The 13,576-nt window shown below is 39.4% G+C and overlaps 1 protein-coding gene and 1 long non-coding RNA gene across 3 annotated transcripts; one reads left to right on the top strand and one right to left on the bottom strand.

Moving 5' to 3' along the window:
• Positions 1-261: 261 nt before the first annotated feature.
• On the bottom strand, positions 262-3,340 carry LOC109463216 (DNA mismatch repair protein Mlh1-like). 2 transcript variants are annotated; one of them, XM_019759946.1, is made up of 5 exons: positions 3,196-3,340; positions 2,763-2,916; positions 1,630-2,523; positions 1,189-1,522; positions 262-1,059 (listed from the first exon to the last, which is right to left on the bottom strand). In XM_019759946.1, exons 1-5 carry the CDS (start codon positions 3,213-3,215, stop codon positions 281-283), a joined length of 2,181 nt encoding a protein of 726 aa, XP_019615505.1. In that variant the 5' UTR covers positions 3,216-3,340; the 3' UTR covers positions 262-280. The 2 variants fall into 2 exon arrangements, with proteins under 2 accessions (XP_019615505.1, XP_019615504.1); XM_019759945.1 differs by having other exon boundaries at positions 262-1,062; positions 3,196-3,338.
• A 47-nt stretch (positions 3,341-3,387) lies between these two features.
• LOC109463217 lies at positions 3,388-13,221 on the top strand. The gene is made up of 3 exons (XR_002139814.1): positions 3,388-3,709; positions 3,960-4,001; positions 12,916-13,221. It is a non-coding gene; the product is annotated as an uncharacterized LOC109463217 (long non-coding RNA).
• The last annotated feature ends 355 nt before the right edge of the window (positions 13,222-13,576 follow it).

The raw sequence follows: 13,576 nt of genomic DNA, 5'->3' as shown, positions 1-13,576 counted from the left end.
AAAAAAAAAAANAAAAAAAAAAAAAAAGTAGAATCCCTACCTACCGACCCTAATTTTTTCTGGACTGTAATAGGAAACACAACATTTATTTTGTTAGGCCTAATTAAGATGTTCAACTGTTGAAATATCGCACACTTAATTTACCTGTGAAACATGTCTTGGAAAAATAAAGATGTTGAACAAAAAGCTAAACATCTGTTGCATGCCACCAATACATCAGATGTCATTGTAAAGAACGATGGCACATTCGTCGTGATTCGTCCTTTACTGTTCTCATTTTTTAGCATCTCTCAAACACCTTGTACAGGTCTGGGAGGTTAGCAATCTGCAGAACACTTCTGTCTTCCGCAAATGTCTTAGGAGGTAGCAGGGACGAGCGGAAGGCAGGAAACAATGCATGCTCTACTGTCCACTTCCACGACTTGGAGTCCTCGCTAGTTGAGGCCACACTAGAACGGATGGCATAGAAGAGCCCACACTCTCTTGCAAAGGTCTGGAAGCATTCTTTCTCACTGTCCCAGTCAACTTCTGTGGCTAGTCTCAGCACAAACATTGGCAGGCCTTCTAATGGTGGGATGTAGTTGTCCAACAGTAAAGGCAGTGTGCAGAGGTTGCCTTCTGAGTCGATCTGTAAAGAGAAGTAGTCCAGAAGCATTGGTGCTTTCTGTTGCAGGAAGGTCACAATGTACTGCGACAGCTCTTCCTTAGACCCATCCTCTTCAGTCCAACCACTCTCTTCACTATCTAAAGCCATCATGGCCAGTTCACGGATGGGCGCTGGCTCGGACAGACGAAGCATGCCAAAGTTTCCAAAGTCAAACAGAGCCAACTGGTAGAACAGCTCCTGGCTCAAGCGGCGTGTACTGATGAGGTAGAGCTTGGTTTGGTGCTGGACGAGAGCTCGTGTTGGATCCACACAGCCCACAAACTTCAGCTGGGTCACCATCTCCCGCAGGCCTGTGTGCATGTTATCTTTGATTTCCTGGTGAAGAGCCAGGACACTGGTCAGAGTGATGGGACGTCGTTGGGGAGACTTACTTCCTTCACCTCTACTCTCTTCTTCTGTGAAGGACAAAATACAGGCAAAGTCAGAAGAAGCCAGGTAATTCATGTTCAAGAACAAGTTTTCAACAACATTTGACTACAAGGAAAAAATGAATAGAAACAAAACAAGGATGCAACACATACCAACAATTACTTCCTCAGATTCCTCCTCTGTCCCACTCTCCCGTGGTCGCTTCCTCTGATTGTGGTGCTCATCTGTTGTCATGGAAACATCAGCAGCATCTGTCATCTTAGATGTGGTTGGTACGGCAGGATCAACTTCTGCAACTGATGTTTTTGTAGAAACACTGGGAGAAGAGATGACAGGATCTTCTGGTTTCTTCAGGAATGCTTCAAGTTTCTGGTCCCTGTGATCTGTTCTCACTAACTGATGGGCGTAAGTCTTGGAAGATGAGCTGGAAGAAGGTTCACTGGTAGTGATGTCTGATACAGGTACAACAGCTCCAGGGAGTAAAGCCTGTGGAAAGGAGAAAACCTGTCATCACAAAATATAAAAGTCACACTAACAGCTATTAAGGTGTCAAATAATCACAAGTTAAGGTATAAAACATCACATATTCTAACCTGGGTAAAGAATGTGCGAGATGAGTTACATCCCAACAAACTGGTCTCCACTTGCTTCTGTATTGCCTCGATAATGACATCCTCATGAAGGAAGTGCACCTCGTGTTTGGTGGGGTGGACATTCACATCTACGTGGGATGGCATGATCTCCACACTCATGTAGACAAACGGATGCATGTTCTTGGGAAGGTAGGCAGAGTACACGGCCTCCAGGGCTTTCCGCAGGGCTGTGGAGTCCACCAGGCGATGGTTGATGAAGAGGAGGAAGATGAACTTCTTGGTGGAATAGTTTGCGTTGGAGATGTGACCCTTCATCGAGAAAGCCAGCCTGCTGTCCTCGCACTTGACCTCGATCAGCTCGCGGGCGACTGTGGGGCCGTACACCGTGCGGATGTTATCTATGGTGGAGGCGGTCGGGGAGGTGCGCAGCTCTGCCGTGCTCTCTCCCTGCTTCTTCAGCGTGAACCCTACACCGGCGTTGTGGATGGCGTACCGGCTCATGACCTCGGCGACCTTTGCGTGCTCCTCTCCTGGGCTCCTCATGGCCTTGCGTCGCGACGGGACATTGTAAAACAAGTCCTCTACAGTGATCTGTGTGCCTTGATTCCCAGCACAAGGTTTTGGCCCTGCCAGTGGTTTACCATCTGAGTAACTAGCCTTGTACGCACATTTAGACTCAGCTGTTCTAGTTACTATGGTAACGTGGGCCACGTGGCTGATACTGGCCAGGGCTTCTCCTCGGAAACCATAGGTAGCGATGGATGTCAAGTCTTCGAACGTCTGCAGCTTGCTGGTGGTGAAGCGCTCGCACACGATGTCCATGTCTTCCCGCCTGATTCCTGTTCCGTTGTCCTGGATCTGTAACAGCTTCAGACCACCTGACTTCACAACAACCTGTAGGAGCATTCAACAGATGAGTGTCTTAGCTTATCGATGGAGAACATACAAATAGAGGCCAAGATATGGTCTCATAATATGTGCGATCAGCATGACGTCACAGCAAGCAAGTTGAAAAATTAAGCAAGAAAGTGGGAGGTAGTTGGGATTTGGCAATAATTCACATATGCCTGCCAATAACTTGCATATGTACCAATAAAGGATGTAAACAAAAACAGTGATTGCTTGTATGTTACCTGAATGGAAGACGATTTTGCATCCAAACAGTTCTCGAGCATCTCCTTCACAGCATTGGCTGGTCTGACGATAACTTCTCCTGCTGCAATACGGTTCACAACCGTCTCCTCCAGTCGGCGAATTGTTCCAGCCATGGAAGAGGTATCTGATTTTCTGAGTAACAAATTCAAATAAAATTTAACATTACTGTTTAATGAAGATTAACGTTAAATCTTCTTACGTTGTTGAAACGGGGTGTACTGCTGATCCTTTCATTTTTGTTTCTACCGTATGACCCTCCTCGACCTTTTCAATAATGTCTAGGAAATTTAATATAAAATAAATATTATGTTGCCCCCCTCCCCCAAAGCAGAACTTTTTGCACATGTTCGATTCTTGTACGAGAAATTCTCTTGTCTTGAGAATCAAGAAATAGAATATGTGATAATCTACCTCTTGTCTTTATCAGTCATCACATCTGTCGCTTACTGCAGTAGTCATGACACTCCGTCTTTCTTTCATATGCGCCGTAAAGAAGAAAGGTTGGAAAGTTTGGCGGGAACTTGAGGTCAGGGATGATGATGAGGTCAAACAGGCTGCCCACCCCTCTTCTGCTAATGGACTCGTTCAGTTTACAAGCTCCATTGACGTCATGAGGTACACAGGTAGCCGTGACGTTTACACGCTCGGGGTGATTTTTCCGTCTGCGGGCGGGAAGCTCCGTTGACTAATCGCGCTTTCTGGCCTCCAGATCATGTCGATCTGCTCTTTTCGTGGAATCTAAGCCGAGGACAGTAGGAGAGGAACCCGCCCTATCCACAGAGCGCCGCGGTTTTGCGTCGAGGAGTCGGGAGCGCTCGTGGTCGGCGCCCAAGTTGGGGAGTTGTTCGCCATGGGGGATGCCGAGCGGAACATGGGGCCTGGGATGTTACTCGTGTCTGCTAATGTGGGCTCCATATTTGAAGATGTGAGCATCTGATGTTACTGTCTATCTATTTTGCTGTTATACCTTTAATCCAGTTTCCCCTGGATCGAATAAAAAGGTGCAAAGTGACCACGGTCGCCCGCAGTTGCTGTTTTGGCCCGGCCATTTGTTTTGTTGACGTTTTTACCCGCCATGTGAACAAGCGAACTGTTTATGTCCGGTCAGGTTTACAATTTCTCCCAACGGTCTATATTTTAGTCACATCTATGATACCCCGTATTTTCTCTTGCAGCCGGATAACATGCTACCGGTGTGGTTGACGGAATTCCTTTCGGTGAGTACCGCTCTTTTCTCGTGCGGAAATTACACCCGTGTTTAAACAACCCCATCCAAAGCCACACACCTAGAGTTTGTGTACTGTGTGTACATATGGAACAAAAGTTTTGTTTTGTTTCATAGCTCCTAAGGGGGAGTTCTATCCCTTCTATGATAGAGCCATTCCCCGTAGATGCGTAGCCAATTTCATTTTGATAGTACACACCAGTTCCCCACCCCATCTAAAATATCCCGTAGCCGCAGGTAGGATAAAACCCCAGTGGGCGTTCCTGGGACGCACAAATAAGTAGGCGGAGCCTTGTTGCTAGGCACCTGGTCAATTTCACAAGTAGTTGTGCTGATGTCTCCTGTCACTTGGTAAACATATTAAGGTGAAAATATTCAGTGGTGGATTGTAGGATGTGAGATAGATCTACTTAACCTTTTTTTGTACACTCAGTAAAATTGTGAATTGTCACATATGTCTCAATTTCAGTCATTTTATGCAATGTCTGCATAATTTAGATTACAAATATTTGAGGGATGTCACAGTGGTCATTCTGTTGGTTTTTTTTGTGAAGTTCACATGTGTTTACGGGAAAGAGAGAGATGTCCTAGACTGTGACAGAGTCACAAAGTTTACAACTAGTTCTAGACTTAATGATTAGGTTGTAATTGTGTTCTTTAAACTTAAATTGTATTGTTCAAGACTTAAGAGAACTTGTATCTGAGGACATGTTTTATTTTAACTTCTGAATTTGAGAACTGGATGCCTGTATCTGTGAATCATTTAGTCATGGATACCCGTAGTTTGATTAGGAGGAAGGTCAGCATACAGTATGTCTTAAATGATTAATTGGCATGCTTTTCATCTAGAAACAAAAAAGATACTGTTATGTCGTTTCAAAGACTTCCGCCTATTTGGGTTTTATGATAACAAATGTCAATAAAGTTTATTGATATTGGGAGTGTATGTATAATGAAAAGGCTACAGTAGAAGACAGGAAACAAAACATGGCTTCAGCATCATATTTCATTCAAGAATTTCATTGTTATAATATTGAGTTTCATGAGTGAGTCTTTGTTGTATTATTCAACAGGTGATATGTTAGCAGGTGTAGCAGTCTGTAATATAGAAAGTACAGGTATAAATATATTGTATAAGTTCCTGAAGAAACTACAAATATGCAGAGTTGGTATCATGTGAAAAGGTGACAAGTTTATCCAAGTCAGGTTTTATGAATTATAACTATCTTTCTCAATTTCTTCTTTCAAAGCTTGTAATTTAAGTAAATCTACTCTCCTGCTATAATAAACATTTCTTTACCTACCTGATTGAATGAAAACATTGTGGAAGGAGTGCTATGTACTAATGGCTTTATTGATTCAGATACTAGTAATACTGAAAATGGAAATCTCGCTTTCAAGTGTTGGAACATTTGGCAACTTTACTTCAGGAATGTTAGATGAGATCAATGAGCAAAGACTTTTAACAGCTTGGTGTTGACTTGCTATTTTACTGACGGTACAATATTATAAATTATTATGTTCCAATCCAAATAGATTTTGTTGAATGGCAGGTGGCGAAATCAGGCTGGGTTTGCTATTTGCATGTGTACTCGTGTGTTCAACTTCAATGGCGAAGGGCTCTCTAAGCTCCCTTTGATTTTTTGAGTATTCATAATTTTCCATAGCTTCCTTTCACTTACTAAGAGTGTATAGGTTAAACCCCCATTATGCAGTTTTGGGCCGTCTAATTGTCCATTTTCTACTTGAAGCTTTTATAGCTACAGGTAATTAATCAAGCAGTGGATATGCCTCAACTTCTCAGAAATGCTGACTGCAAAGGCACTAAGTCTGACAACACATTTCTGTCTTAGTGTCTACCTTGCCCCCAACAGCCAGGTCAGGTTGATAGGATAGGTACTAGGTAGTACATAGATATCTCTCCTGTGGACATTATTTTATTGTACCAGGGCTACAAACAAGCACACCTTTTGTGGGTAGTAGATGCTTATCAGTATCATCTTCTGAAAGGTTGTCTGCTTTTCTTCGATGTCAGAAAACTGTAAGTTACCATCAGCTTTTTTTTCTGCTTCTTTTTTATATATTTTTTTTCTTTTGGACGTAGCAAGCTTCTACAATAGGATTAGAGCTGTTTTGATCCCACCTGGCGAATGGTAATGCTTGTTTTATGTCAACTGTGAGACAATGTACCACCCTCTAGGCAATGAGTGCATTGACCCAACAAGTGTGTGATGTATGCAGATCATTAACAGATCTTGGTATGATGCAGATATCTCATTAACGGAATACGGCTGTATATGATGAAACCATGTATTTGCAGTGCCGAAGGTTACAGAATTCAAGGAACTTCAAAAGTCCTGTGAATTTTGTGTGGGAGAATAGGTTATGGCTTTGAAGTAAATAAATTTGTCACACTAATCTTAGAAGCCGCCCCCCTTTTCTCCGGCAGGAAAGCTAATCAACGAGTGTTGCTTTGTTGTGGTTGTGTTAACCGACAGTCATGCAAACATTAGCTTTTATGTTCGTGAGTCTGAATATTTTATAGTACTGAAACATTTATGACTATTGCAAATTATGACCATGTGAACAGGAAAGCCTTGGTACCTCATGCATTGTTGAGTTACTTCAATTTGAGTGGAAGAGAAATAGTAACTGGAACATTGCCCAACTGTTTGAGGTGGGGGTGTATGTTCAAGATACACCAGTGTTAAGTGCTTTTGCATTGTGTTCTTTAAAGATAGAGTGGAAGTATGAACACCTGTGTACCTGTTTGAAATTATGGTGTGTTGTCCACGTATTGTAAGATACAGATTTTCTGTACATACTGAAAAGTGGGTTAAGCTGTATACTTAGGATTTATATGGTACCTTATCAAGATGTCAGCAAGGTAATGTATCATTGTTGCAGTGATTTGAGAAAAATGGTCTTACTTTCTGTGTAATATCTTGTATACTATACCACTATGTTTCGACAACTCAATCTATGTTCTAACAACCCCAAACCTTATGATAGAAGACGTTGGAGGCGTTGTAACATAGGGATGTCAGAACTCTAATATCATTGACTGTGTTTCGTGTAACCAACATGTATAGTACCTGTATTTCTACCCTGTCAGAAGGTACAATTGTGTCGTAGTAATTATGTGTGCTGTAAAGGAAGTGAGGTGAGACCACCTGTTGACCTCTGTTATATTCTGTCTACAAATGACACCTTCTTAAAGGCTTTTGTCCTCAGTTTTGTTTATTCAAAGGACAGGGCTCCAGGGGGGATGGTTGAAACATTATAATAGAACATACAAGCCTTTCTAAGAAAAGCAGTGCAGGTTTGTAAGGAACATAACCTGTTTGACAACATTACTGTCCCTCAGCTCAGGTAATGCAATATCCTATATAGATGTGTTATATTTTCACAAAATATATATATATATTATGGTACAACTACATGTAGATCAAGATACACATACACATACACATACACATACACAGGTAGCAAGCTTTGCAATGATTAGTAGGTTTGATACAAAATCTAGAATGTCAATCTCTTTCAAATGTTGTTGATCACACCCTTGGGGATGAAAAAAGAGATGGATCATTTCACTATACATGTATTGTGACCTAATTACATAGATTTTAGTATACTTGCTTGGTGCTGGAATTGCTAAAATGTTGTTTTTATCAAATGTCTCAAGGGTGCAGGTTATAATATAGTATCTTCCCCTAAACCTCCTTGTTGTGACAGTATTTGTGTGAGGGTATGACTATGAATCAAGTTGGATTTATCCCTTGACAGGAAGCAGCGATATGAAGGTGTGGACATAAAGATAGGGATACGTATGTAACTGATACTGGTGATCGAAGATGACAGCATTCCACTGTTCTTTAAGATATTAGCTTCATCAATAATGATCATTTTATTTTCATCCTGTGTTTCTCCTTTGTCACGTAAACTTGTGTCTAAAAAATGTAAAATCCTTTACATTTCCTATCAAGTGAATGATATTACTGTGTGTCATCAGATAACATTTTGGTGTTTAGATTAGAGTTTTTGGTTGTTAACATGTTACATCTGTTCACTGCTGTGCTATGTATCTCCCTGATACCACAAAAATGTGAACTGTTGATCTGATGCATGTACCTGCTCCCCAGAGGTGCATATTCATATGACATGTGCAAGCTGCAATTACATGCTCAACAATATTACTCAGAGATTACACTCAAATTACTTAATAGCTTCGTACATCTCATGTCAAAGTAATGTTTGTACTTTTTCTACAAAAAATATTAGTATTTTAATGTTAATATTTTAACATTGATATTTAATATTGATATTTTAATATTTCAACATGAATATTTTAATTCTAATATGTTAGATATTTTAATTCTAATATTAATATTTAATCTTAGTCCTGGAAAGGTGATCCATATCACCTGTTTTGTCTCCCCTACCATTGTATATGTACTTAATGGTAAATTCAAATAAACAAACATTAGAGGAGACTGGTGATGTTATGTAAACCCTGCTAGATCCAGAATACATTTTTACAGTTGATCATATTTGAAATGAAAAGTGTTCATACCTAAGTGTTCACAAGGTTTCAGGAATGCTTTTATGGATGTTAGAAATTGAAGACTGGAAAATTGAGTTCCATATCCTAGATTACATTATGCATAGCAGCATACACTATCAATTTAGACAGAACAGATGATGCAAATTATTATACTTGCATTTCACATTTGTGCTTCCATCAGCATATACCTAATGACAGTAATGTCGACTACATACATTCACACACCATGTTCTAAGTCAGCCATAGATGTCTCTAGGAATAAAATGGCTGAGTATGACAGCAGCATTCATAGTTCTGTACAATGCATATAACAGTATGTGGAATAGTCCTCTTGCAAGAATGATTGTTATGTTCCATATACATGTATCAATTGTGTTGTGTTTTGTTATTATTGAGAGGCACAGTACATGTACGTAAGGTTGGACAGTGCAAGAAATTCTGAGCGAAAACAGGTTGAACAAGCCAGTATAAAGGACTAGAGAGACAAAACGTATATGTAGAATACTATACATACCAGACGTCCATACAGATACCGGTAAGTCACGTATAGAATTTGTGACTTTTGTTTATTTGTGCATTCTGATAAATCTTCTCTTCTTCCATAACTTTATGCACTTAAAGTTAAACAAACACATCTCAAGTGGTTTGTGTTTCTAACCCTCGTAATGAAGCCAACAGAGTGCTAAGTAATTGTCATGTTTTCCCCAGTATGAATACAAAAGCGGACAACGGTAAACATGCCAGTGGAAACCTGATATACCTGTTACGTTGATGTACAGGTGTGGTAGCATTGCTGCCTTTGTTGTACCTGAATAATGTATGTCAGGAGTGTTGTACTCAGTCAAACAACATAGGTAAGGATCTATCAAAGGTGTGAACTTGTACGTGGTGAAAGTCCCTTTTCTTCAAAAGTCTTGCGAATACATGTTTTCATTCAATAAAAATTTGTAAAAAGATTACAGTACAGTATAGCTTATGATGCACTTTTGGGCCTGAGTATACAGACTATACAGTATGTGTTTCAACATAATAACAATGTTGAAAGTTTTTTTGCTCCATGAAGAAGTTCTGCCTTAGATATTCATGTATTGATTGACTGGAAGAGTTGCCGGATCTGGTATATAAATACACCGACTGCCAGGTTAGAAATGTCACTGGTATAAACTTGGTGACTTATAGTAGAAGTTATAGTAGGGAGATTGGCAGAAAAATCCCTCATTGAATGCCAGTGTTTTGTCATGAAAAAAGGGGTGTGCACTTACAATCTAAATTCATCTGGATGCTTCCTGAAGCAGTATCTTATACTGTCATACTCATAGGACTGTGTACCAAAAAAGACAAAAAGAGCAGCATAACTTATTAGTGCATATATATATGCAAACTAACAACAAGATTTGTCTTTGCATCATGCTTATCGGGTATGTCTATCATCATTCAGTGTGTCCATGTAAGAAGCCAAGTCAGCATTTATAAGCATTTTCTGCCTGTGAGAAAATACTTATGCAGATTTCAGTTCCTCGTTATATGATGTCTGACGACATTCTGTTGGTACTCCAAGGGCAAACCTTGGCAGAAAAAATCTAAATATGGCCAACGTCAGCAGATTTGAAACATACTAGGCTTGACAGCTAATTACAGAAATCACAACAGCTAGATCTGAAATTGTTCACTACTACTAGTACTTGAAGATAAGAACAGGAAAAAGTGCTTTGAAAGGTTCCTTTTATATCTTCCAATCATCCGTAAAGTAATGGCAATGGTAACATCCATATTAGAGCAATTTCCTGGCAAAGAGAGTATTCTGGGCCAAGGTAGAGATTGTGTTGGATCTGGCCACTTGCATAGCTCCGTAGCCAGAAATGAGATGGAAATGGATACAGTATGGCATTAGTCCAATATCAACATCAAAAGAATTTCATTATTTTGTACACAATTATGACCTTATTTGTAAAACATAATGCTTCTAATATGTTTGTTTTTTTGGATGCAGAAAGGTAGTTGTTGACGGCAAGCTATAAATCAGCATATTTTGAGTATGATAAAATCTTGCAACAAGCTTGAATGTTGTGATGATGACTTAACTTATACTTTGAGTTACATGTACATTTGAGAAGGCTAACCCCACACAGCAAATTAGTGTATCAACTTGGTGAAATGTTGCCTTTGGTACATGTAATAACGGATGCACAGCATTTAGAATGCTATTTGCATGCTGATAGGGTTAGCCCAAGCATTTCCATGCAGATTGCCTCTCTGATCTAATCTATTCCAACCACAAGCCTTGCTGTGTGTGTATTAGTGCTGGAAATGAACATGTACAGGTCCCCAACAAGACAGGAAATGACCAATATGTGTATCATTATTGTGCACATGAAATATCAGGCAAATAAATGGATTGCTCGTCATGTTATGGCTGTCTCAATTATCGGTAATTGCAGCCATGCATTTTTTGGATGCTACTGTAGCCAGGTGGTTTGTTCACACATTCTCAAGTTAGTGAAGTGACAACTTTGAAAGAGCAGCTAAGGATAGAGAGAACATCTGAGGTTGAAAATGTGCAAGCAATTACCAAATGAGACAAGCATAAGAATTCTTTTGATGTGCAACATAACCCTCTAAGTCCATGTGTCAGATGAATTCATACTTGTGTTGTAAAGTGAACAAGGTGTGTCACTTCATAAGTAGGACTGATGAAATTAGTTTTGATACTTAAAATGTGAAACACTACCTAATAATGATGTACTCAGAAATCGCTAGTAAAAGTTCAGCATTGCAATTAACTTCTTCAAATAATACGTATCAAATTTTCATCAGCAATGAGTTGTTGACCCAGTCTCCATAGTGCTCGATCTGGAGATGATTACATTTGTCGATTGTAATGTTATTTATGACCTTCAGCTTATTGCTTGCATTTTGTATGTGTAGTACTTAGCTTGTAATTAATCTGTCCATTATTATTTTGCAACATATAGATGTAAGTTACCAGGAATTACATGTACTTTTGAATTAAACATTATGGGTATGATAAAAGAACAGATTTCCCAAGAATGATATAAGGTTAGGAGCAATGTACAGCTTTAAAATTTTCTTAAGAGAATGAAAAGAACCTTTAGCACTTTTACTACATTGCATGTTGTGCTATTTCAAGAAAAGCGATTATTTCCATCCTGTTCCCCTGCCCAAACCATAGCAGTCTTATCTAAAGCCTGCATCAATACCATTAATCAAGCAGTAACCTTCCAGGATCAGCTTTAAATCAAGCCCACATCAAAACATGGGTCTGCATGCATTGCCCAATTAAGGTACTAATCTGCCTGAGCTCCAGGCTGGTGGGTGACCATTCATCACTGTACACCAGCACAGGGACAGATCAGGGGAAACATGGCAGGAGTACAGAGTCAGGACATGGCTGCGAAATATTATTTCCTATAACCACAAAAGTGCCTTCTATTTAACATCGATCAATTTTCATGTGGAATTTATTGTTAAGTCTCTGTGTGTATTCCTTATCTATGTAATTCATTCTCCCCTGCTATGGCCATATTTTCTGCTTCATATCCCTGATAAACCAAGAGTCAGAGAAGACCTGAGGCTCTTTTTGTTTGGCTTTAATAGAAATGCATGTAATACCCTAAAACTCTTAAATCTAGAGCAGACATAAGTTTGAAATACTACATGTAAACTTCTGCAACTAGATCAGTAGCCCCTGCAATACAAAAGAGAAATCTTAACGTTTACCTGATGTGAGCAACTGACATGTAATGTTATCAAGATTATCTTCAAAGAAGCTGTTGGAGGGTTAATACCACATCATAATGGTGCATTGAAAATGATATCTGTTCTTAATCATCACTGTGTTATATGTATATACAGGTTAATGATCCATAAACAAATGTGCATGTATGTTGTATATATATGTCTTTTGTTTGGATCATTTGTCTGAGAATCAAGTGATTTTATAGATGTTGCCCATACATCTATAACCATCTAATGGACTTGTTGGCATACAACCAAGAGGAAGGGAAATGTGTAATCAGCATGCTGAATGTATAATGGCTACTCAACTTAAATCAGAGGGACTTGTGTTGCTTTATAAGAGCTCTCTGTTGTGTTGTTGAATTCATTACCAAACTCCTCTACCATTATGGCATGCCCTTCCCTTGCATGGCTGCCATACATAATAATACATGTGTGTCACTATGGGTTTTAATAATCGCATCGACTCGGTTCTTTTCTCCTCTGTGTCATGTAGTCCAAAAATGTGTTGTCTACATGCAGATAGCTATAGTGGTTAGTTATAACCCTAATGAAACTTTTTCCAATTACTAGTTTTTCACAGGTAGGGGGCGAGAGCTTTTAATTTCCTGCCTTCTCCAATCATGTGATTGTTTTGTGCTATTCATGTGTAAATTTACAAAGCTGTTAATTGTTATACATATGATGTATACTGTACTTTATTTTTCCCAATATTATATGGTATTAGACATAATAAACACATGTAGGTGGACCTTTGTATTGATATTAGTATTGTTCACTTTTGCCATTAAGGAATTGGCTATACCAAATCAACTTTTCTCTCATGTTTGATATGTGCCCGGGGTGCTATCAAAGTGGGATTAACAAAATGTTGTCAACCCCTTTCTGTCACCACGTGTATTTACCCTATCAGATGTGTGAGCCTAGCTGTCTGGAATGTGTCTCTATCACATTCATCTCAGAGTAGAGTTAAGTAGTCCCAATGAAAGACAAAGGGAAATTTGTATCATCAGCCAATAAAAATGTGGGATCATCAACGAGAACAAATTGTAGACTTGTATTCACAGCTTGTTTGCAGTAGAATTTGACCTCAGTAGTACTACACGTCTTGTAGTTGTCATTTCAGCAGATGTTTGATTTCTTGTCATTTCAAAGGTCAAAGTACCCAGGGCGGAATTTGCTTTCATGGTCAGTGGCCATGTGATATGGTACACATGCCTGCGTATGGAGCATGCCAAATGTTA

The sequence above is a fragment of the Branchiostoma belcheri genome, unplaced genomic scaffold, assembly GCF_001625305.1.
Source record: "Branchiostoma belcheri isolate BF01 breed outbred unplaced genomic scaffold, Haploidv18h27 scaffold123, whole genome shotgun sequence".
NCBI classification, from domain to species: Eukaryota; Metazoa; Chordata; class Leptocardii; order Amphioxiformes; family Branchiostomatidae; genus Branchiostoma; species Branchiostoma belcheri.
This window is presented reverse-complemented; position numbering and strand designations above follow the sequence as displayed.